The 26,568-nt window shown below is 39.1% G+C and overlaps 2 protein-coding genes across 2 annotated transcripts in view; both read right to left on the bottom strand.

The window, feature by feature from the left end:
• Positions 1–220: 220 nt before the first annotated feature.
• LOC124172234 (gastrula zinc finger protein XlCGF52.1-like) lies at positions 221–1,635 on the bottom strand. Its single transcript, XM_046551653.1, has one exon. The coding sequence runs from the start codon at positions 1,633–1,635 to the stop codon at positions 451–453; it is 1,185 nt and encodes a 394-aa protein (XP_046407609.1). The 3' UTR covers positions 221–450.
• Positions 1,540–26,568, bottom strand: part of LOC124172093 — a 30,425-nt gene continuing 5,396 nt past the window's right edge. The window contains exons 2-6 of the mRNA XM_046551500.1: positions 26,348–26,467; positions 18,693–18,860; positions 15,552–15,671; positions 4,826–4,898; positions 1,540–2,330 (exon numbers count right to left, since the gene is read on the bottom strand). Coding sequence (XP_046407456.1) covers positions 1,642–2,330; positions 4,826–4,898; positions 15,552–15,671; positions 18,693–18,860; positions 26,348–26,467 — 1,170 coding nt within the window. The 3' untranslated portion in view covers positions 1,540–1,641. The remainder of the gene's footprint in view (positions 2,331–4,825; positions 4,899–15,551; positions 15,672–18,692; positions 18,861–26,347; positions 26,468–26,568) is intronic.

Here is a 26,568-nt window from a genome sequence, read left to right on the forward strand (position 1 = left end):
GTTGGCGAGCTGGTTTTGAGAAAAACCTTGTCAAAGTTTTAAACTGCTCTATTTCTATTATTAATAGGAATTTATTTTTGATTTTTGGCAATACACTAGTGATCTGCTAGACATACTAGTAATTATTACTTTCAGAAAATATGTTATTTATTCTATATTTTTATGTTTATATGAGTAATAAAATAAGTAAAATGCAGTTAGAACCTTGTCACACCAAATATTAGTTTTTTCTCCTTGCAGTTGGAACTTTGTAACTGTTCTAAATCTGTTATTATTTTACGTAGAGGAATAAAACCAGTGCAACACACAGAGAAACATAAACTTAGTTATCTTGAGTGAAAACACCAAATTTTGCAAAAATGAACTTTGTCAAACCAAGGTAGCGAAGTGTCCGATGAGACTTTATTTTCCATTGAAAGATTTGGTGCAGTGATAACATGAAAAAGATTTCTATCCTGTGTGCGTATGCGTGTGTTGGACGAGTTTGTCCTTTCTGGGGAAAGTCTTTGCGCAATAATTGCACGAAAAATGCTTCTCTCCTGTGTGTACACGCGAGTGTTGGACGAGTTTGTCCTTTCTAGTGAAAGTCTTTGCACAATAATTGCACGAAAAGGGCTTCTCTCCTGTGTGTACACGTGAGTGTAGGATGAGTTTCTCCTTTCTAGTGTAAGTCTTTGCGCAATAATTGCATGAAAAGGGCTTCTGCCCTGTGTGGGTGCGCAAATGTTTCATGAGGTTGCCTTTAAGAGAGAAAGACTTCATGCAATCACCACATGAAAAAGGCTTCTCTTTCGTGTGCGTGCGCATGTGTTGAGTAATGAGAGACTTAGAGTCAAAAGACTTGCTGCAAATCTCGCATGTAAACGGTCTCTTGCCTGTGTGTACAAGCGAGTGTTGGTTGAGTTTGTCCTTTCCAGTGAAAGTCTTTGAGCAATAATTACATGAAAAAGGCTTCTCTCTTGTGTGTACACGCGAGTGTCGCATGAGTTTGTCCTTTCTAGTGAAAGTCTTAGCACAAAAATTACATGACAAAGGCTTCTCTGTGTGTACACGCAAGTGTTGGATGAGTTTGTCCTTTCTAGTGAAAGTCTTTGCGCAATAATTGCACGAAAAGGGCTTCTCTCCTGTGTGTACACGTGAGTGTAGGATGAGTTTCTCCTTTCTAGTGTAAGTCTTTGCGCAATAATTGCATGAAAAGGGCTTCTGCCCTGTGTGGGTGCGCAAATGTTTCTTGAGGTTGCCTTTAAGAGAGAAAGACTTCATGCAATCACCACATGAAAAAGGCTTCTCTTCCGTATGTGTGCGCAAGTGTTTAGTTATGCGAGACTTCGAAGCGAAAGACTTGCTGCAGATCGTACACGGATAACGTTTTCTTTCTTTGTGCGAACGCATGTGATTGCCAAGACCGCTCCTCAACGGGAACGACTTGTTGCAGATGCTGCAATTGAAAGGCCCTCCTTTTGCGCCTCCTAGCGTGTCATTTCTGAGGTTTCTCGCGCAAGAGTTGGTGGACTTTGAGGATATATTCTTCGTGTATGGTTTCCCATCCCCATCAGAACTTCCCACTCGGTCCGCAGTTTTCCTCTCTCCAATTCCACCACAGATTTCTAACACAGGCGCATTTACTTTTTGCATCGCCCCTCATCTTATCCTTTTGATTCCCGTCAATGTCTCAGAGGTGGACGACTCACAAGAATTATTACTTTCTTCTCTTGATGCGGGGACTGTGAAAGACTCATCTTTTCCCATAGATGATTCATCATTAGGAACCAAATTGCTGGTACCAGAATGAATTTCCATGTGTTTTATCAGATCATCATTGGTGTTGAACCCATATCTGCAGTGGGAGCAATAATATAACTTTTCGTTTGAATTTTTACCATTTCTAGGATTTTTGATGAAGCAATAACTCATCTCTTTTTTGTTTTCCATTTCTGCCTCAATGCCACTTCTTCTGTTTTCACTGACTCTGATCAACCTAAGGCTGCCTGTGATATTTGGTGCATCCCTTCTATCCCCTACAACAGTCATTGTGGCTCCATTTCCACTGTTTCTAGATGCTGGAATGTGTTCCATATAACTGTGTCCATCATCAGGAATTGAGTTAGGCAGTACCTTGTCAGCATGATGAGCACTGTCTTCTTTCAAATCTTTATCCATCACATTCGTTCCATCCCCACATGGGGATGCCTCAGTCTTGGATTGAATGTGTGTCACTGAGGCTGATGAACCAATACAATCATCGTTAAGGTCAATCCATACATTTCTTTCAGCCAGCAGGTGTGAAGTTGGTGTTGTTTCTATCAGCACTTGGTCAGGAGTTGACAGCCCTAGAAAAGAAAATCATATTACAATCTAGGACCCACAGATCTAATTTTTAAAAACCATTTGATAGATTGAAACCTATTCCCTTAAATTTATATTTTTGATGGTTGCTAAACACAAATAAGGTGTCATTCTCTTTTGGAAATTTCAATATTGGTTCAATTATGTCTGAAAAGGGAAGGCAGGCATCCATAATAATCACTATATTGAAATTGTTGATGAAAAAATGAAATCATCCCCTATAAACATTTGTTCATTCAAAAGACAAATGTGTGCTCAGTAATTTTGTATTATGTAAATTGTAATGTTCTTGATGCTGATATTTTAAATGAAAAATAATTTTTCATTTAGGAATACTTAAGGAGAGAATAATGTTTTCCTTTCATTCCTTTGCAAGTAGATCAGAAGTCAGTCTTTTTTGGTAGTTTCAATAAACTACAATTTTGTCCAAAAAGAAAAGTCAGGCATCAAGAATTATCTCATATCAAGCTTGAAATTGCTGAAGAAAAATGAAATCACGCCCTTTTAAAAAATATCCATTTAAAAGACAAAAACATGTGTTCAGTGGTTATGGATTATACACATCGTAATGTTCCTTAAGTTAATATTTAAAATGGCATAGATTTTTCTTTTGAGAATACTTGAGGAGAAAATAATGCTGTCCTAATCCTTCTACGTGAGAGAACAACACTTATCAAAATATTTAAGGAATATAATTCCTCTAATGTTAAATTGCTCCAGATTTTCAATATGTTTACTTTTAGCAGCTACATATTACTTTTCACACCAATAAGTAAACATTTTTCATAAAGTACTTAGCAATGGAAATCACGTGTGCCATGGAAGAGGCCACAATTCATGCATTTTTATTTAAAAATTCACACCACATTTTTGTTGAAAAAGGAATGCATCAACCATGAATCAAGCGTAGTTAACAATCAGAGGTAAATTTGATAAAAAAATAAAATTTCTTAAAAATTAAATAATTTCCTCCTTTTGTCCGCTTGAGGATAACAGTTAAAAAGTCATAAAGGGAGCAATTACATTTTTCCAGGTTGAATATGATATCCATCTAAATCATTTCCTGATCAACTTCCTGATGAGATCCACATAATTATATTGAAATATTAGGGATTATCATTTTTTTAATAAATAGCAGCAAACTGTAACACACAAGTTATTAAAATTGAGTTGTGCTGCAACTTAGCAGTATTGATTTGTCTTCTGGTATTTATTTCTGAAATCCATAATATATCTACTTACTTTCTGTTACAAAGTATTTTCTGACATGATTCACTGTTACACCTAACCAAGCAGTTGCCATGCCTACAAAAATAATTGAATAAGACTGTGCATTACAAACTTCAAGCTAATTTTATAAATTCAACATGATAATACCACTTATGGACTTACACTCTCAGTACATTGTGTTCACTAATTTGGCTGTAATTAATGCTAGACATCCATTTAAAATTCAAAAATACCTATATAATGCTAGTATTTCTTTTGGAAGAATAATTTTTTTTTATCAATTGCAATATTTTGTATAAAATTGCACTAGCAATGCAATGAGTTGAATGTGGATTCGTGCTAAGAAAGGGTTCTACGGTCCACTCCAGTGGTTGGAGTAAGGGACCGGCTGGGTCCCAAATAACAAGAAAAAGGATACCAGGGTAACTCAACCCCAAAAAAAAAGAACTCCATGCGGAGAGATGTAAAATATTATCATGCTACCCATAGCACAGAAAACGTTTTCCTTCCATAGACACAGGCCAGAAAGAATTCAGAATGACATTTGAGTGTCAAAACTAGGCAAAAAGTAGGCGGTGGAGTAGTGCATAAATGGGTGGAAAGTACTACCGGTGTTATGTATTTCAACATGGATGTATCGCATTTCTGCCAAAAGAAGTCGGAAACAATTTCATTCAGTCATTTCACTGAATTCCACCCACATGTTTTATGCAAATACCACCCTTAGTTGTACAGGCACTGGTTTCTCATGCTAAGCACTCATAATGGATCATTAATAATTAGAAATTTTTGTCTATAACACCAGTCATAAAGAACTCATTTGTTGAAGTTCATTGACTGGACTAGAGTGCAGATCTTATACGAATCTTTCACTGCCATAAATGCAATATGTCACTAAAATATGAAATTTTACTAGCCAATGGTCGCGCAAGTTAAATATCAATAGACTTCAGCCGAACAAAATATTTTACATTAAAAGGACTTCTACTGTACATAAATGTTAAAGGAAATTGTGATAATTCATTATATTAAATACATTACATTTACAAATATAATACATTACATTTCATATTATTAGAAATCCAGACCACACAAATGTAAAGATAAACATTCTCTCATATTTAAGTGACATGTAAACTAAATAAAACAAAAGTTACACATGGATGACTAACTTAGGTTCTTCATGCTTCAAAAAAGTTACAACACCCTCTCCACGCACATATATTTGCAAGACCTAGAGTTTACTCACCTATAGCCTCAGTCATAGAGTCATTGGTCATTTCAGAATTACCAATCACTTTTTCATCCTCTGTAAACATATGCTGAAAGTAGGAATCAACTCATTAATCAATGCACATAAGAATCAATATTCTTTTAATACACCATTCTTTTACAATATAGAACTATCATCCACACATATACAGCAATGAACACTTTGTAATTTCTTTGAACAATGAGACAGTCTTTGAATAATGTTCATTCTAAATTGAATAACTGTGCCTTAAATACTGTGCCATTCCTGTAATCATTTATACAATTTTTATCGTTGACTTCATTTTCTGATGATACATACCGAATGTAGAGCTACTTTTATAGCAGATAGTAATTCCATAACCCAATGGAAAACTAGCCACTGTCCATGGAAGCGATATACATTAATAACATTACCAACCCTACAAAGGTTATAATTCCTGATTCTTTATTACTTCTGTGGGTACACGTCACCCTTGAGAAAGCGACCAGAATCGGTCGGTTATGTTAGGCCATCCCAGTAATTGACACGGTGACATAGCCCAAAAGTTTTTATTCAACAGTAATAATTCCTGTGCTGCAAAGAATAAAGGCTATATTTTGGCACAGTGCAATCCTTTTGCAAAGTAAATATCTGTGTAAACGAAGCAACAATTCTTCTGTTTTGGTCCATTATATAACTAGAAGATTCCGTATTTATTTAAGAAAATCATTCACTTAATTGTTCACCCAGCTGCGGTCTTAACCATGGTCAGTAACACCTTAGGCCTACACCATCATCTGAACAGGTATTGGGTGGTTTCCTATTACAGTAAAACCTCTATGTAGTGAACCTCTTTACATCGTAAACCTCCATACTTCGTACCAACCCTCTGGTCCCATCAGATTTACATGTATATTTATAGGCAAACCTCTATATAGTGACCATCTTTATCTCGTAAAACCTCCATACATCATACCAAAGACACCCCTGAGATGGCCTAACTACCTCCGCAAATCGTACCGAGACCACTAGAGACCATTAATGCAGCCGCGATTACCTACATGGAATGACATTTTCAGCAATAAATTTTTCAGGCTTATTTTTTTTATAAACCTTAAATAATTACAATAACCATTAGTTAGGGCAATTTTGTTCCATATGAGAGCATACCTGACAGTAAATAAGAAAAAGGCATCCAACTATCGTAATCACATTAAGTGACAGTAAATGAAGATGGAACACGTCCTTTTCTCTCGAATCATGGACAAAATCGCGCGATAGCACTTGCTTTCTTTTACTTATGGCTTTATTTTCTTGCAAGTGCCTACATACTATGTTCAGTTAATAAAAGAGGCAACCAGCGCACCCTGAATCACTTGCTGGCGGAAATATTTCAACCAACTTCACTCCCATCCATGGAGACTGCATTACTCAACCGCATTGCTACTTCCGCTTCCAAAATGAAAATATTTCATGAATACACCGCGACTTGAAATAAATCAAATACAGTTTTACAATTATTTTATTCCCATATTTCCCGGCGTAGCACTTTTTTACTACCGCCTTGGTAATTTTTTCGATGCTTTCGTGAACGATGGTAGTTTACAATTTATTGCACTTAGCAACAGTCATATGTCTTGCCTGCGTATTTATGCCGCGAAATCTTACTCTTCCATCGGGAGTCCGGGTATCGGAATTGGTTCTAGCAATACTGAATGAATCCTTGCACGACAACGGTAGGTGAAGGACAGCTAACTAGCTGATACGCGGTAGGGCATTGAAATTTTTTACCATCGCCGCCACATTCTGAAGTAGTTCGCCCAGCATTCTCACCAAGAAATCACTTCCTTATGCAGAACTAGCATTTCTGTGTGCCTTCGACTGAGTTTTTCTTTGGAACGCTACGTGCATTGTATTTTGGAGAGAGGGAATTCAACGAAATTTTGAAAATTACGCTCAATTTCTTGTCTATTTTTTTGCAGTAGTCACGTGTTTATTAATTTTTTTATAATCTTTAACAAGTCACATGTTATAAGAATAATAAATAAATTTTCTGAAAGATTTTATAAGGAGTATTTTCAATTATTTGCCATAACATATGAAAATTACTTAACTCATCATAGGCTGATGATGGATTCCAGAAATAAAAGGCAACTGCTTGACATTACCACATAATTAGCAATTTTCCTAGCCATCAAAGAGGGCAGTCAGAAGAAAGATATAGCAGTGACCTTTGGAATGCCATCATTCACCCTGAAATCTATTTCAAAAAACCGAGAAAAAACAGAAGAAACTGTATATCTAGGCTGCATAAATAAAAATAACTCAGGCTGTGAAATATGAGGATGAAGAAATTATGTTTAGAAATATAAAACTATTGTACTTTCCTCCGAACACTATTAGTTAATTACAACTCTAAGACCAGAGAATTATTTCTTAGGTCAAAAGGTATTAACGAAAACAGCTAGTGATTTATTTATAGTGAAAATGACCTTAAAAAGTGCTCATGGAATTGAAAACATTATTTCGAAAGAGTTTGAAAATTTTTTTAAGCAAACTCAATAACTAATTTATTTTCTAAGAAGGCCTCTTGAACAAGTTACTTTTATCTTTGTTTAATCATTAAATTGTAAATATCTGTTTACCTATGCATGCATACATGTTTAACTATATTAATATAATGGCTTAAAAGACTGTACACCTTTCATTTCCCAAGGATATGAAAAAATGTTGCCTACCACTGAAACCTCTCTATAGTGAACCTGCATACATCAAATTGCCCAAATTTTGGTCCCCTCCATTACGATGTAGAAAGGTTTTACTGAATTTTTTATTGCCTAAATCGAAAGATTATTACCTCTGGAGTACGCATTTAACACTTTTGGATTTTTAAATGACAATATCTATTTTTTGCGATTAAATGAAGTGAAAATTTTCAAGCGCACGAAAATGTGACAGCTAAGTATGAATGATGGGAAAAGCCCATGTGACTTCATTCTGGTTCCCGCTGCCATCGTGTGAGGTGACCTTGTGGCGATGATATGTGAGCCACTGTGATGCAGACTGCTAGCAGGTAGCAGAGTACCTCCTAGCAGGTAGCGCTTGGCTTAAACAAGGATTGTTATTCCCCTATCAAACAAAGGAAACTTTCCGAACTTAGGCAATTTTAATAGGTGATCATTAAGGGATGTTTCCCTGAGCTCTGTGCCACATGTATGCATTGCTAATCTCAGACGATGTAAAACTCCTATCGACTCATATAGAAACTAGGTCCCTGTGACATCATGTGGAGTGGCATCGCATGGGCGCCAATCTGGCCTTTTTTAAAGCAGGTTAAAATGGACCTTTGCCACATGTCTAAACTGGGATTTCTAAAACGAAAGAATTTGTATATTATGAACTCGCTGCGCTCCGCGCGCTCGTTAAGGGGCTCCGCCCCTTAAAAACCCCGTTTCCGGCTTCGCCGTCTACATTTGTGGTCGTTCGAAGACTTATGAAGTTCGAATAATCTCACCTCAGGTAGGGGCCGGCTTCGCCGACCAGGGGGTAGGGACGCGCCCCACTCGTTCCTCGGAACGGCTACGCCGTTCCTCGCTAAAGGGCGGCTTCGCCGCCCAGGAGTTGAGTGTGCCCCCCCCGGGGCTACCCCGCTTAATACTCGGAACGGCTTCGCCGTTCCTCGTCTGGGGTCGGCATAGCCACCCAGAGGGCGAGGGCACTTCGGAACTGCTTCACCGTTATTCGATTGAGGGGCGGCTTCGCCGCCTAGGGGTGGATGTAGCCCACAGCGGCTGCGCCGCTTGAACATCGGGGTGGCTTCGCTCCCCAGGGGTTACTGAAGCTCCCCCTCGCCTACGCCAGTTACTCCTCGGAACGTCTTATCCGCCTTGGGGATGAAGAGCCTCCCGCGGCTACTCCGCTTAGTCCTCATAAATGATCTTCCCCACCGAGAGGGGAGCCCAGGGGGATTCAGGGTTTCAATGTGTTATACATGCGGTCACTAATCTTCCACAGTGATTATGTAGCGATGATCGTAAAGGGTAGTGCAATGCGGCATAATAGTTGCGACAAGTACGCATAAAAGAAGACTTAATGGAAAGTATTTCATTTTTTGCAGGGGGTTCCAACGGAATACCGGGGTATTATACTTGTGTTAAACCAGTGGTCACAAAACTTTCTCATAAATTCCGTGCTGATAAGTCCTAGGGGTCCGAAATTGAGGCGGAATTCTGACGATTCTTTTACCCGGAGAGGCGATTTATTAGAAATTTTTTGGGAGGTTTCACAGGGTTATCGGGGGTTTTAATAAGTAGTAGTGGCACCGGCTAAATTGTGACGAAATTTACTCGGAAAGGCGAATTTAAATATTTTTTCGGCGAGGCTCTAGGAGGTGATCGGGGGTTTTCTGGTATTTTTTCCCGAATGGTTTACGGTGGCTCGCCTTCACCAAACATTCTGGATCAAGAGCTCAGAGGGGACGGGTAGTACGGCGTAATGTTTGCGAGAAGTTCATAAATAGGAGGCTTAATGGCATATTTTACGTTTGGGGGAGATTTCAGGGGGATTACGGGGGTTTATATGTGTGTACTCCCGCGGTCAACATCCTTTAACATAATTGCCGTAGGGATGAGACGTTGGGGTAAGAACCAGCGGTGGATTAGTCACGAAAAGTACCCAAAAAGTAGACTTAAATACAAAATTTTATTTTTTGGGGGAGGTATGTGGATATCCCGGGGGTTTACAGGTTTGTACTGCCAGGGGTCATCAATCGTCCACATCAAATCCGTAGCGGTGAGTGGTAAGGCTTGGAAAAGCAGCGGCATTGTGACGAAAAGTACCCGAAAAGGCTACTTATATGCAAATTTTAATTTGTAGGGGGTTTCAGGGGGTTTGAAGATGACGATGTTATATGGTCACATCCATTTCCTATCATATCTAAGAGAAGTTGCCTCTATGACATCCATATTTCGAGAGTAATACAATACAAAGTAAATGTCTCCCCGGAAAAATTGGTAGTGCCCGACATTTTTATTTTTTCGCGGTAATATCGATAAAATCATTTATTAAATATTTATTTTTTCTGAAAAATTATACATAGCTGTATGTAACTTCAAAGTTTGAATGAAATCGGTGAGGTTTTAAATTGAGAAATGCCTGTGTTAATCTTTTGGAAGTCGTAATTTTCGGTGATTTTCGGAATATTTTAATATTTTTCAGAGTAACCAAGGACGACGAAAGATAATTGTTGCCTTCATTTCGTAGACAATGTTATGAACATATATAATAATCATTTTCGATGTCCAACTCACAAATTTAGGCCGACGGCAGTGGAAAGTACGAAATATTTTCCGAGAAATCAATTTTTGGACGCCATTTTGAAAGCGTTGAACTTATAAACTAACTTAAAAAATTACATAACTAGATGGCAACATTTATTGGCTTTCATAATATTCAACAACGGTCCGTGTGATGGAAATGCATCGCCTGTATAACGACAAATAGTAAACGGACTCCCGGGAAAAAATGGGAAGTGTCCGCCATTTTTTCATTTTTTGCTGGTTGATGGATAGCAATATTGTTAAACTGTTTTAATATTCTAAAACAAAATGCATAGCTTTATGTGTATACTAAGTCTAAACGAAATCGGTCGTGTAAAACTGGACGAAATCTCGTGTTAATCATTTGGATATTGTACTTTTTGGTGATTTTTGGCATATTTTAATTTTTTTCTCGGCAACCAATGGTGACAAAACAAATTGTTGCCAAAGTTAAATGGAAAATTATGTAAGCAGATATAGTAATCATTTTGGTTGTGCAACACCCAAAATTAGGTCGATAACAGCGGAAAATATGAAAATGTTTCGGAAAAATCATTTTTTGGACGCCATTTTGGCGACGTTAAACTTAACGATTAACTTAAAACAATACATAAGTACGTGGCAGCATTTATTGGCTTTCTAAATGTACATCAACAATTCGTGTAGCACGTACGGTTTGCGCGCAGTAAAATAAAAACGGAAACACGGTCCCTGGAAAAAGGGCGATTTCGGCCATTTTGTCGTCCTAGCGACGACACGTGGCGGAAACTTCCGGTTTTCGGATTTTTCCTCCGAATCATTTCGGGTTCCCCGCACGCCTGCCAAATTTCAGCTCTCCAACATGTCTAGAAGTGGTCTAGAGTTTGTATCCATGAGTGAGTGAGTGAGGCACACATCCGGCTGTATATAGGTAAGACTCGCCGCGCTGCGCGCGCTCGTTAGGGGGCTACGCCCCCTAAAACCCCCCCGCATCCGGCTTCGCCGGCTGCCCCCACCGGACGGCTTCGCCGTCCCACCCTCGACACCTCGGAACGGCTTCGCCGTTCCTCGTCAGGGGTCGGCTTCGCCGCCCAGATATCGAGGTAGCCCTGTGACGGAGACCCGCTAGTTCCTCGGAACGGCTTCGCAGTTCATCGTGGATGGGCGGCTTCGCCGCCCAAGGGTCACCCGAGTCACCCCGAGGCGTCGACTCCTGGGAACGGCATCGCCCCTCCTCGTGATGGGGCGGCTTCGCCGCCCGAGATTTACTGTGTCCCCCCGAGCCCTCGACTCCTCGGAACGGCTTCGCCGTTCCTCGTCTGTGGGCGGCTTCGCCGCCCAAGGGTCATCCGAGTCCCCCCGAGGCGTCGACTCCTGGGAACGGCATCGCCCTTCCTTGTGATGGGGCGGCTTCGCCGCCCGAGGTTTACCGTGTCCCCCCGAGCCGTCGACTCCTCGGAACGGCTTAGCCGTTCCTCGTCTATGGGCGGCTTCGCCGCCCAAGGGTTATCGGCGCCCTCCCCCCGTAAGCCTCCTCGTGATGGGGCGGCTTCGCCGCCCAAGGTTTACATGTGTCCCCCCGGGAAGTCGACTCCTCTTTACTTTACTGTGTTTCCCCCCGAGCCATCGACTCCTCGGAACGGCTTCGCCGTTCCTCGCCTGTGGGCGGCTTCGCCGCCCAAGAATTATCGGCGCCCTCCCCCCGTAAGCTTCCTCGTGATGGGGCGGCTTCGTCGCCCAAGGCTTACCAGTGTCCCCCCTAGACGTCGACGAAAAATTTCCCAAAGTGAGCCCATAAGAAAAGCATTGAAATTTTGAAAAAGTAAAAAAAAATTACTTTAAACCAAAATATTGCAAAGACGACCACACCAAAAAATCAACCAAAAAATACAGTATCTCATACGTTAAGGACTTATTCCTACAACGATTTAAAGTTGGTTTAAAAGAATCGAAAGATAGGCCCATAAGAAAAGCATTGGAAATTTAAAAAATTATAAAAAATACTTTTAATCAAAATATGGCAAAATGTTTCACACCAAAAAATCGGCCAAAAAATCTTGTTTCCGTCAGTGAAATTTAACGTTCCCGTGACATTTGCAAGTAAGCAAATAATGGAATATGTTTTAGTCCCTTAAGGCTCCAATGCCCTTCCACGTGATAGGGCGGCTTCGCCGCCCAAGGTTTACTGTGTCCTCCCGAGCCGTAGACTCCTCGGAACGGCTTCGCCGTTCCTCGTCTGTGGGCTGCTTCGCTGCCCAAGGGTTATCGGCGCCCTCCCCCGTAAGCTTCCTGGTGATGGGGCGCCTTCGCCGCCCAAGGTTTACCGTGTCCCCCCGAGGCGTCGACTCCTTGGAACGGCATCGCCCTTCCGCGTGATGGGGCGGCTTCGCCGCCCAAGGTTTACTGTGTCCCCCCGAACCGTCGACTTCTCGGAACGGCTTCGCCGTTCCTCGTATTTGGGCGGCTTCGCCGCCCGAGGGTTATCGGCGCCCTCCCCCCTCGTAAGACACCCATTCGGCTGCTCCACGTGTTGGAGCGGATTTGCCGCCCGAGGGTTCTCGGAGGATTTCCGCGCCTCTGACTCCTTGGAATGTCCCCGTCGTTCCTGGGGCGGGGGCAGCTTCGCCGCCAGGGTTTTCACTCCTCACAGAGCAATGCGTGCTACCAGCTTTCCCCGATCGTTTACAAAGGCTGCCGGGGGATAATGTGGCTGAATGTAGACGCATGCTAGCCGTGATTGTGGCATTTTAGCTTATGACGATGTTTTGAAGGGGGTCCGGGGGGTTTCCAGGGGTTTTTTATGAGTATACTGACAACGGTCGCAATCATCCAAATAAAGTCCTTAGCGATGAGTCATAGGAGAAGGGAATTACTGCTAAAATATGCGAAAACACCGAAGAACATGCTATTCACAGAAAAAAAATAATTTTTACCCTGGTCTTTTTGGAAGCCACGTGAAATATCGAGGGGTTTTCTTGCATAAAAGGTCTTTATCTACCTACAGTAAAAATTCCAGCGATCTAACTGTAGGGGAACAATGAATTTTCTCGTATTACTCACATTTAGATTACCAATTCTGTGTTCTCCACATAGCGGTGCATAGGCGCTGTAATAAGGCATAACTAATGTGAATTTCGTAGCCGTACCTTATGGGGAAGTGGTTAAAAAAATCGGATTTAGGTGTCCTTGTCCTGGAACCCCTTTTATTACTCTACTATTTTGTTAAGAAATGTACATTTAAAAATTTGAAGTTTTATTGCGGGTGTGTAATTGGGGCAGGATAATTGAACATGACGGGTAAATATAGCCGACACAATTCCCATTCGGAATCAATAAAAACGATACAACTGGGATGAATGGTAAACGAAATATATGACTTATTAAGTAATTTTTATTTTTTTGGAGGGGTAACAGGGGGTTTTCGGGGGACCTAAAGTGCTTGTTCTGTATACCGCGGCATCGTTTACCTTGGATAAAAATTTCGGCTCTGTAGCTGTAGTGTAAGCAAGCTTTTTCGACGGTGTCACCCCTTAAAATTAAATATTCTGCGTTCTCCTGGTAGCGGCGCGTAGGGGCACGAGAAAGACGTCAATCACCTGAATTTGGTGTCCGTTCCACGTCGGGAAGTGGTAAAAAAAAATTCGGAAAAATTTAAAATCGTGTGTTGAGGGAATGCAAACTTCACGGCGGATGTGTTGTAAGTTACCAAACGTTGTAGGAGTCGCAAATTCAATGAAAATACATAATCGTTAATTACTCGAAGTTCGATTAACATGTGGATATCAAAGGATAGCCAAAAAATTAAGAAAAAAATCTAGTGTCTTGCATTAAATGGAATTGGTCCTACGATTATTGCAAATTGGTCAAAAAAATTCCCAAAGTGAGCCCATAAGAAAAGGATTGGAAATTTTAAATTGTTAAAAAAAATACTTTTAAACAAAAAATTGCAAAGGCAACCACACCAAAAAATCAACCAAAAAATTTAGTATCTCATAAGTTAAGGACTTATTCCTACAACGATTATAAGTTGGTTTTAAAAAAATCCAAAGATAGGCCCATAAGAAAAGCATTGGAAATTTAAAAAAATTATAAAAAATACTTATAAACAAAATATGGCAAAATGTTTCACATAAAAAAATCGGCCAAAAAATCTAGTTTCCGTCAGTGACATTTCATGTTCCCGTGACATTTTTAAGTAGGCCAAAAATGGAATATGTTTTAGTCCCATAAGGCTCCAATGTTAATTCGGATCGATATATCTCGAAAACCGATCGAGTTTTTCGAGTTTTCGGACTTTTCCCCCCGATGAATATTTTTTCTCCACGACCCGTAAAAATTTCGTCTTCACAGCACGTCCGGAAGTGGTCGGGAATTTGTATACGTGAATCAGTGAGGCAGTGAGCTATCTGTCACACATCGGGTTGTATATAATATAGATTCACTAATGGTGGGTAATGAATCGCATCAATGCCTTTCGTTTTCTATGATGAAGGAAACTACCCGATTGGTTACCTATACATATAACTGTTAAGATTTATATGAAATGTATAATTTTGTATATTTGCGGACAATGCCATTTTTTTATTAACAGAAAAAGTATCTAAGTACTTTTTTGTAGTCAAGGGTTTGTTGTTTTATTTTGTTGTGAGTCTTTTTACAAATGGTTGAGAATAAAAACTCGAAGTAGATATTGGATCCTGATTTTTCCAGGCTAACTGCCGAAGCTTGTATAGTTGCACAAAGACTTTGTCCACGGGTTACCGAAATAATATTTTTGTATCAATAACAGTATCTTTTAATGCTACCACCAGGTTATGGTAAGTAATGTTGGTGTGGCCAATAATAGCTGGAGGTATTAAGAGAAGAATGAAATTATCATTTTGAAACAATAAGTTTGATAATGCACACCAACGAAGCTTCAGCAAAATGGAGGAGAAGGTAAGTTATTGCTAAAGTTATGCCATTTTCCCTTGGGATTGAATGGTCACTCGAGTGCGACCACTGCTTCAAAACTCTATATGCCGTTCACATCGGTCCTCGTCAGCTCTTGGTACTGTGAATGCAAAGGATGCATGTTCCTTCAGGTGCCAACCATGCAAAGTTTTCACAGACCCAGCCCCATGAGTTAAGTAGGATTTACTCAGATTAACTCCTATGCCCCACCCTTTTCTCCTCAGATAAACAGTATTCAAATCCAAACGCAGAATTTAAAAGTCAGAGCAAACACTAGCTTGATATATTTATGACATTATCATCGGCAAATAAATGGATTTCACTGCTTTTTCAGGAGCAAAATTCAAACATGTAGGTAATGAACGAAAGGGACAGTTTACATTACCATGTGAGACAAAAATTGAATGCTTCTACTGAATGACTTCAGGAAAGTTCCAGAGAGGAATGAATTTTTGAGACAGAAAAACTTAACATGGTAAAAGTGCACTTACCTCGTCATCAACTTCCAGGGGGTCTACAGAATCACTTGAAATGCCAACTGCATTCGGTGAGTTAAATGCATGATAATTCTCCTCATTGAGGAGCTCTTCATTCCCCTCTTTCTCATTAAACTAAAAGGGAATGTTGAGTGTCACTCAATAAAAGCCATATAATAATTACGACATCTCTAATCCATAATAATAGAACCATGTCCTATTCCAGAGGCCACTCTAGCTGGTCAAAACTGTGTATGCCTGAGATTCTAATGACCAACCTGAACCCTTTTACTGCCAGCCAATTTCAGGTGGGATTTACAAAGAGTGCCAAGGCTATTTTCTGAAATTAGCATCATTTCAGATTTAAAAATTTTCAGCAACTCAATTTTACTTAATGCGACTAGATATTTTTCCCAATTCTTAAGATATATTTTCCTCTTATAACCATAGATAGATTATGGGGGTTTACATAAATAACAGCCATTGAAAAGGTCACAATCAGGAAAAAAAGTGAAATAATGGGGAACATGCATGAAATTTGTTCATCATGATAGTTAGTCTCATTGAATAGAAAATTTTCTCACAAGTCCAAATACATGAGCCAAAACTCTCCTAGTACTCTGCTAACCTCAGTAATTGCTAATTAAAAATGCTCAAATATCGCTTGAAGTCATGTGGCCTGAAACGCCTCCTTACCTCATCGCACGGTACACCTTTCACTTCGCTAATAGAGTAGAGTGGTAGAGCCTTGAGTGCAAGATATCGAAGTAAAAATCTTCGTCGAGCTGTGTAGTAGTTCCTAAAAGGACAAATTGACTCAAGAGGGATTTAAGAAAGCAAAATACCTCAGTTTACTTTCGCTCGATTTCTTTATGGTGGCTAATTTTTTTTTCATTCCAAATCTCCCCAAACAATCCCCTTTATTTATTTCAACAACGCCTTGGCAACCCAAAATATTCACAGTCTGCATTTTGTCGTTACAACAGCAATTATTTTCGCCAAATTTGCATTTGAGCCCAAATAGATCGAATTTCTATACACTTCCACAGTGTGTCATCAGTGGATACCGTGCCGTGACGCTCCGATGACGTCGCGTTTTCAAGCAGCCGATGCAGATCAATTTTTAAAGACTCATAACTCAGCTGAGAACCATTATTCATAGGCGAAATTTTCGGCAAGTAAATTTGAGGTAGAGGCCTTTTTATTCCAGTTTTTTTTTTTTAATTGTGCATGCTCCCCATTAGGGCCGATAAATTGGCCCCTGGCATTTTTCGCTCAACCAGCGAGGGCAGATTTATCGGCCCGATGGCAGTGAAAGGGTTGATACACTTGCTGACTCAGCCACAGCAAGCAAACATCGTTGCCTGTCAACCCAGGGGTTGTATATTTTGTTCTTCCCGCTTCACCAACCTAGATGTTTCAACATTCTCAATGTTGGCGAAAGATGCTGGTGGTCTTGACACCAATTCTCTTTTCGCTGTTTCATTTCTTTCCACTATTTCTGGTAAATTGTCATGCATTTCGTAAAAATGGAAACATTGAGACAATCCACATGCATCCTGAAAATCTACAGAGCTAAAGTGCAGAGTTTAACCCTCATATGGATTTACGAATTTAGTTACGTCACAGGATTAAAGGTGCCGCAGAGATGATGTTTCATTTTTAGTTAATTTCTTTCAAAGTTACCGTTTATTTGCAAGTTTTCTACTGATAATGGTAAAAACAGTACTCTCGTTATTACGAAGTCACGGGACCGAAAATATGGAGATTCGTAATAACGAAGTTCGTTTGAACGAGTCTTTCAGAAATCGTCGAAAACTCCGTGGATGATAAATGCGATTGATTTACGCGGAAATATATATAAACAGGAAAATTCGTTTCAGTTTCGGCATGCGGCATGACGTAATCGAGTGTTGATATCCTCCCGAATACGGTAAGTACCATTTACGAACTCGATGCGTTCCACGAACTTGGTCCTAAGTTGATAAACCCACGGTCCGGCCGCCGAGAGTTGTCTGATGACTGGCAGAATAGTCTAGGTCGGGGCAGCATTGCCAGGTGAGAAAGTGAAACGCCTATAATGGCTTCCGTGAAGAAAGGAGACGAAAAGGACGACGAGCGTTAAGGACCCAGCGGAAGAATCACTTGTTTTGGGGATTCAAAGAAAAGGCATGTTTTAGTGAATCAGGCTTATTTCGCTGCTCTGTTTTCATTTGACAACGTTATAAGACTAGGCGATAATGTGAGGTGCGTTTGGGGGACAGCGATTGGCTGCAAACCGTGCTGGCGAAGGATTATCCGCACCCCTAATGTGCCGTCACCGGACCGGTCGTACTGTATGAAAGGCATTGAGGAGTACGGTTATCCTGCACAATGCAACGCTTCACAAAAATCATGCGCTAACTCACGATTGTGACGAAGTGAACTAAATGGGCGTGCAACGCAGCCGGAGCCGAAAAAATCATTCTCCGCGGCAAGGAACAACGGGCGAAATGCTAGTCAGTTCCTAACTTCACACCGGAATGAATGATACTTTGTTCAAATTATGCCAAGAGTGCGATTTCCTCTACGCCGCAGGAATGAAGCTTATGGTATATCGTTGCGCGAATGTTGAAGAAATACCATATATGACGCTCTCGGTCACAGTACACGAGGACAACTTAAACGTGGCGTGATTATTAAAACTTAGCGTAGTGAATATCGATCTAAATGCCATAGCTTATGCGTGGAACTTCATAATAAAGTTAATTTTGTAACCGCCAGGACCGGGACCGAGGCTCGTAATACCGTAAAAACGAAAATTTCCGAATAAAGTTTCTTTTCCTATAGCTTTTCTTTATTCAAAGTATGCCCAAAGTACGATTTCCTCTAAATAAAGTTCACCACTGGAGTACTCAATGGAATGAAACACTTTTCTGTCAGAAGAATAGTGATGTTGTACAAAAAAGATTGATTTACATGAAAATAGATAAAGATCTCAATGGTTTTGCAATATATTGTACAACTGGAAAAGTTGCACAACAGAAACTCGCACATTTGAGGGTGAGATCCCATACAAACGCATACATACACTCAACGCAATCCTAATTTTTTCATACAACTAAGAATTTTACTCAAATAAAGGCCATGCTGCTCCTAGATGAGAATAAAACTTACCACATTATTGGCTCTGGGTAATTGGCAGTCTTGCACGGGAATGTATATTTCAGTCATTTGAACGGAGCATGCAAACTGTGAAGTTTCTTCAATCGCATCTCGAATACATTCTTTTGTGCCAGCAGAAGATCCAGCATTATCATTAGCTGCCTCCTCCTCTTTGATGATCTGCGCAGAAATCAAAAGTGGTAAAAAAGTCACCTACATCAAAATTAACAAATGAGTCATTCTCATCAGGCAAGGCCATTGCAAGGGCGGGGATCAAGGGGGATTGATCCTCCCAAGAATGAAAAAAAATTAAATAGATACTTTATGCTCGCTTGGTGCTCACACGACGATATGATATAGCTGTGCAGGGACATCTAGTAGTTCAATGCGACTTAAGTCAATAATTATCTAAGCAAATTTGTAGGTGCAGTGTGCGTAGTTGTAGTGCAGTGTGTGAAATAATAGTGCTGTGAATTAGAAGAGAGGTAGGTGACTTAAGGGCCTCCTGAGGGACCGCAGAATTGACATCGACACCGAGGAATTGATTCATCGTTTTACATTCATTACACGTTTTTAACTGAAAAACATCTCTATTTCGCGTCATTTATCGCATGCATAGCGTGAAATGAGAGGGTTTGCAGCGGGTTGCCTACCTTGAAAACTACTTATGGGGCCACGAGAAAAGGTCATTTTCTCGATAATTAGAAGGAAAAGAGCTGTCGCGTTTGGTCTAAATATCAACGAAAGACCAATGTTATACACAATTGGAAAAAATGAGTGCTTGCCAAAACGAAATTTAAATTATTTACATTTTCAACGTTTTTTGTTAAAAATTTCGAAATTTCAAGACAAAATGGCGAAGAGAAGATAATAACCGATTTTGAAAAAAAATCATATCTGTAATACCCACCCGGGTACGCAACTTTTGCCGGGTATTACGATTCGCTCCCAAACAAAGGTGGCAAAACGAGGCACCCTAATGGTCAATCCATTTGAAGTGATCCAAGGTAGGTTGCTTAACCATTTTTCATATTTTTAATTTTTTAATATGTTTTTACTACACAAATGGGAAGTTCAAAACCGATTTAAAAAAATGTCATTCTACACCGTTTACATGGGGTGGACATTTTTGTTTTGAATCACGGAGCGTTTTTTTCCCTTTGAAGACGTTTGTGTTAAATTGATTATCCCTGGACTGCATCATGCTACAAGATTGAAACTGGCATCGTTTTTTTTCAGTACTTTCTTCCATACAATAGTGTTTCATAGCCATAATTCATCATGCAAATCTTACCTGTCTAAATGGTCTCCAAAGTAGGGGGTCGAAAATTGAAGAATTCCACTCTTTGGAAATTAAAAAAAAACCATGAAGGAGAAATTTATCAGAGTTAACTTTTTTTGTAGTAAGATATCATTGGGTACACACATTTTATAGAGTATCAGAATTGACAACCCACTCGTTAATTTTTTATGAATTTTTAAAATTTGTTTTTTTTTTAATTTTTGTTAAGTTTGAGGCTGCATATCTCAGATGGGACTGGATAAAAATACACGATTTTTACACATTATATAGTCCTTTGTGATAGCAAAGTGAAGTAAAAATTTCAGTTGTGAAGGGGACATTCATCCTGCCCCTAAGAAACCCTACGAGGAAAACATGTGAACCTTAATAGAACAAAAAAAAACAAAAAAAAGGAAACTAGTCGTGAGGGCTTGCCTCCCATTCATCTACACTACATCCAGTAAATTATCGAGAATTCTAGGAATAAATTGAATTGACACAATCAATAAGCCACCTTGGAGACTAATGATGTCTAAGAAAAAAGACAATGACAAGCTTGGAATAGGGAATACTTAAACAGGAACTTCAAGTACTGTACTTTAGCATAGAAGAAGGGCTCACCTTAGTTATGAAAACATGGAAATATTAGATAAGGTTGTTAATGGGTTGAGCAGTGCAGAGAAGAATCAAGATATCTGTGCTGTTTGTTGGAAGGAAAACAAACAAAGCTGCTACACAATACATCAAGGATACTGTATATCGTCCATTACAAAATATTTTACTTTTGCCATTTAAATTATGATAAGACATCGTATCTAATGGAGGAAAAAAAGTTTTAGAAAATCTCTAACATTTGCACAGTACTTAATCCTATGCATGTCTTAGCCTCCAGATATTAATAACCTCCTCGATCATATAGGATTTAAATGTTTCATTCATCTTTGAGCGTGTCATGAGGTGTGCCTACGTGTCTGGATTACCAGAAATTGTGCGATGTGATGTAACAAAGGGTAATGAGATAACGACGCAAAAGATGTGTCAAGGCGCAACCAAAAGTTGCACTAGGGGGCTCGGGCACATGCTATGCACCTTTCTGTCTGCTTTGGTTGCGATCCATGCAGCCATAAGGAAACGCAAAGGGGACATACAAATGATGAGAAGAGACGGGACGAATAATCGGAGAACACGGATAACCCAAAATTTCACTTGAAAGTATTGTTATTTTCATAATTTACATAAAACACAAAATATATTATTATTAATGACATAATTCCGCTATTTTAAAGTGCTCCCTTGACACAATTACAGCTTTCTTCGCCAGTTCGCGATCTTTTTAGCAGTGATAACATGGTTGTACTCGTGTTATTAATGCTCCATATAAGGCCTGGTTGTGAAAACCATACATCCGTGGCTGTGTGATCAAGGATACAGAAAAGTGGTTTGAAATAATGCTTCAAAACCACTGCTCGATGTTTGAAAATACACTGTCAGGCACCACGCCACGTAGTCGCCTATCACACAAATTTCCCTGCTTGCAATTGCAGCAGGACTTGTATCCATGATGATCACGGAGCACGGTGGTGAGCTGCAAGGCTTGGAAAACAGGAACACAGTACTCCCGTGAATGCAGCTAGCTCGCTATTGCTTCTATTTCGAAGGGGATTCTGACAGAAGTAATATGCTTGGTGTATCCTAGTATTAATGAAGTTATTCCGATGATTTTGCATCCAATTTTATTTTTTTACAAAGGTCGCTAAAAATATTGAGCCAGAGTAAAAATCATTCACGGATAATCCACAACACAGATACTGCAGCCGGATAATCGGGCGTCTGTTATATTTACAACCTCCTTGTACGCATTCCTTTTTCTGTCACTCAACATGCCCCTTTTCTGTCCCTGTAATCATCTACAGACCTGTCTTTCTGCCAAAGAAAAAGTATGGACGTTAATAGCAACTGTAACACCATGCTTTTAATCATGGATGGACGGATCAAGGATATTTTCTGATCCGGATTCGGATCAGATCCTTGATTCTCGGAGCCGGATCTTTCGGATCGGATATTTTCGGATCCAAGTATGCATTTCATTTCATTAAATACTGAGGGAGAGTGAAAATCATGCGTGGATAATCCGCAGCCGGACAATCGCTGCTCTGCTGTACTTTTTCTACTATAAAAACTGTGTCGATCAGCGAGAATCCCAAACTTCGCACCTTGGTTCCGGCATCACTATTTCTGGATTCATCCCCTTCATCCAAATCGCTCTCCAGCATTGGACAGAAGCTCTCCTCCTCATCGTCTTCCTGAGATTGCTGCTTCTCGGGAAGATCTGCCTCCGCACAACCTATGAGGGCCTGTCAATGCACAAGGTATTCAGTATCTATTAAAGTTCAACGAGTTCAAAAACCACACCAAAGGTTTTTGGGATTGCCTCACGGGTGAAACGGAGTTGGAACCCCTTATCTGACCATTGGTGGATTGGCGGCGGTTTCTACAACTATTTTCTGGATAGGTTTCTTCTCTGTGATTGACTAATTTTAAAGCTTCATATCCTCCACGTTATAGTTACCTAATTTTTTTCAACAAATCCTGAATTTATTATTCAAAAAAACATTTATAAAACGTTCGAGCATGATTTCGATAGAATCTGTGGATTATAAGAAGAATTTGGATTAATGTTTTTTAAAAGAGGTGAAATATTCTAGTGGATATTTTGCATTGTTGCTTGTTTACGGTTAAAAGTTTATGTTAGATTGGTGTTTGAAAGGTTTCATTGTCCAAAATGAAGACAAATTCATTGTTTTTTTCTGTAAAATTATAAATTTCTTATTATTTCTTTTTGGTGTAAGTAAAAATAAAATTTTGTATAAAATTGTATTTTTGCAGTAATTTTACACATTTTTCAAAAGGTATATCGTGCACCGACCAGGAGGTCCAACTACAGCCCTGCCTGCCTCACAAAGGAAGCTTTAAAGAAATAAAGCAGGAGGGATATAAGTCCTAATTATATTCTGAATACTCCATCAGCAACACCTCAAATTATCATCTCACCTGCCTGACATTAAAAATACTTTCTTCCACTAACCTTTCATATGGGTAAAGAAGATTTGTTTGGAAAATAAATATTCATTCAACCTTCAAGTTTTTCAAGATGGTGGAGTTTTTCCTTGGCATTACTGCTCCACTGAACCCAACGGGGCTCTTCAGTCCCCTTCCTATGGAGCATTTTTGCAGGACATTCGTTAAGAAGGGTTGTTTGAGTGGAGTTGCCGAGCAGTAAAACCGGATAAGTGGAACTTAAATCATTATTGGGTCATTCCATGTCAGCTCATCCAGGCATGACACCCGCCAACTCGGATTTTGACGAAACTCTGCAATTTTCATCCTTCCATGTAGGAATGAAACAGTGTAAAATATTTCTCGTCTATCTCTTATAGTTCCTTTGCAACATTTAAAGGTTTGGGAGAAACCACAGTTTTTCAATGAATGCATTCTCCAGAGGCACTTGAAACTCCAGAGGGAAATAATTTGTCTCAGCCATATTTTTCATCCGATTCTCTATGAAAATTTACAGGTTTAATATAGAAGTCATGAGGATTCCAAAACTAATTGAAGAATACCCTAAGGGATATAGGATATTCTCTAAACTCAAATGTTTTACAAGATTTTAGAAAATTTTGCCTCAAAAATATGGTTCAATAAAACATCAATGTTTGACCTGAGGCAATATTTGAATAAAGCTAAATAATTTTTTCAAATGCATATTCCTTAAGGTATGACCCACCACCTATAAAAGTAAATTTCATGGCTTTTTGCTTGTTTTGTTGTTAAAAAAATTATTTAATCCATTTTCACAACTCTGGCAGTCAGTGTTGGGTTCTACTTCAAGTGTGATGAAATGCTTGTGTTAACTGTTTTCTTTATCTAAGTAAATATTTATGACATGAATCTTGCACATAATAAGTTCCAACATTAAACCATTTTTTATGTGCAGGTTGTTTTTCACCCGATAAGAAAAATACACTTTTGAAACAGGATATTTTAAGGAATTCATAGCACTTAGCCATCATTGCTGGGAATACCTTGATTTTTGCTTTATAGAACACATCGAAATACTGGATGCATGTGAATACAAGTTAATTTTCTCCATTTTGTATAGAAAAAAACTTCACGAATATGTTTTACTTTATGAATGTAGTGTAACTTATAAGAATAATGTGATAAGATATATTGTCTAACCTTGACAAGCCTTTAATGAGGATTAGACATTAACTTGTTGCTGTATCTTCTTTGAAGAAATTATACTTTTTAACTTCATAGCGGAGCTGAGAAAAAGATCAGATTACATTGGAATATGGCAGCAATGTAACCACATATTTTAGACCTGAAGATCTGTTCATTGAACAGAAAGTGAAAATGAGCTGAGTAAGCCCTGCCACTTTCACCATTTGTACAATGTAGTTTTTCTCTTGGAAGGTAGCTATTGCATGCCCTTTGTCTTCCCCAGTTGCCCTCTAACTTTGGCAGTGTGAACATCAAGTTTTTTTTCCAACAAGTTCCATAGTTAATATTTGTGTCCATCTCTAGAAACCAGGTATGTAAACCTCAAGGAAAATATTTTGACAAAATTTGTTTTTTCTATCTCAGTTAACAATCATTTTTCACTTTCACACATTGATTTATCATTCAGGCTCATGTCTTCATAATGGACCAGTATCAAGAGCTTGGTAACTGTAGTCGAGGAGAACTTACAATTAGTGGTACAGAGTACCATAAACTAGCTACACTAAGTGAATCTCCTAAAATTTGCAGAATTAAATACATTGTAAAGACAAATGATTGAACTCAGGCATGGAATAAGTTCTGGACTTCTTTTGAGTAATTGTGAGAACCAAAAAACCTATTTTTTAGAAAAATATAAAACGTATCAAATAATTTTCTGTGATCCATTTGGATGTCATAGAAAAAAAGGAGTAAATCACTACAAACAGGAACACCAGCATTTTCATTCATGATAAGTAGCATACTAGAAACTGTTAAAAGAAATTCCGGGACAAAATATATGTGATTCATGAAGAGAAAAAGTGGATAAATACATACACCATGCATATTGAAGAAAACTGTGGCATTTAAGAGCTAATCCCAATTGCTGGCAGTGATGATAGCATTGTATATTTCGACAAAGATTCATCGAAAGAAAAGTATTGGAGGAAATGAATTCATTGTTCAAGGAAATGGATGTGTCTCCCTTGAAACTCCATGCAGTTGCATCTCACAGCAAATCAATGTCTCCTAAAGGTAACTGAGAGTTGCAACTTCTACTCTGAACAAAAAGGCTTGCAAACTGTTGGATAAAGATTTCCTTCCAGAGCATGATTCAAAAGTTGTTGATAAAGCAAGTGATGTGGATGTGCTAGTGGGGTTACTAAAAGAAAAACTGGTGACGGCAGGCAGTCGGGGAGAGAGAATTCAGATACTAACACTAGCTCCTACTTTAGCACGAAAAAAGTAGCCACCAGATTTAATGTTAGTGAATATGGAATGCTATACCAGATCCAAGGAGGGGCAAAAAGATAGAACAAACTACTGTGGACTCTGTTCAGTCATTTTACCAAAATGAAGGAAATTCCTGCCTTATGCCAGGAATGAAAGATGAGTGTGTCCAAAAATGTCTCATAAATATCTAACAATAAGCAAAATATTAAATTCATAGTGGAAGGGGCTCAAGACTATGAACAACAGCAGCAGAAAATTGATCAAAGTAAATAAAAATTAGTTCATGTCACTAACTTTTGATGTCTTTTGGTAATCCATTTGAATTGCAAAACGTACAACACCCCATACAAAAGTGGTAAAGAAGGACAAATCCCTAGTCCTTGTTTTTTGAACTCCTGTTCACTTTCATCAAAATATCCAAATCTGATCTGATTCCTGTGAATATCAATCTCTCATAAGGAACAAGCCATGTTGTTAGACCGTGCTAGCAGCTGCATCATGATGTCATGGTCATGCTATTTAACTGTTCCAAACTCAACAGTACTCCGCTTAACTCTCAATTCCTAATCACGCATCTACTCTGTTTTGAACAGAAGTAAAAACTGTGTTATATTATCATGAGAACAATAACTGCTCACCAATGTGAAGACAGTGAGCTCACTTGCTTAGTAAACAAATTTGATGTGTCACTTTAGCAAAAAAAACCATTCATTATTACGAATAATTAATATTAAATGACTCACTCGTGAAATTATTCTGCACTTGGTCATTATTGATCAGGTGACGGAGAATGGTTTCAATTTCTGCTGAGAGGTGTTGGGAATATTCCACAAAGGAATGATATTGTGCAGTAGAAAAATAGAACTGTACAAGGCACAAGTAAACTCACCAATTCATCAGTGGCTAATGGATCTGACACATCAGTTGAAATTCCTGTTGGATCTGACGTGTACAGCACAGGATAATTCCCTTTACTGAGGTTACCTTTGTCCTCGTCTTTCACATGAAACTAGGAGAGAATAATGGGCTACACTCAATAAAAGGAAAACAATAAGAACCTAATTTGATAATAAAAAATCCTCTTTTGCTTGAAACCACTTCAGCTGGCCA

Source organism: Ischnura elegans, assembly GCF_921293095.1.
Source record: "Ischnura elegans chromosome 13 unlocalized genomic scaffold, ioIscEleg1.1 SUPER_13_unloc_1, whole genome shotgun sequence".
Taxonomy (NCBI): Eukaryota; Metazoa; Arthropoda; class Insecta; order Odonata; family Coenagrionidae; genus Ischnura; species Ischnura elegans.

What these genes read in the sequence shown, in the direction of transcription:
- LOC124172234 (XM_046551653.1), bottom strand. Translation starts at nt 1,635, where the DNA reads ATGCAAAAAGTAAATGCGCCTGTGTTAGAAATCTGTGGTGGAATTGGA.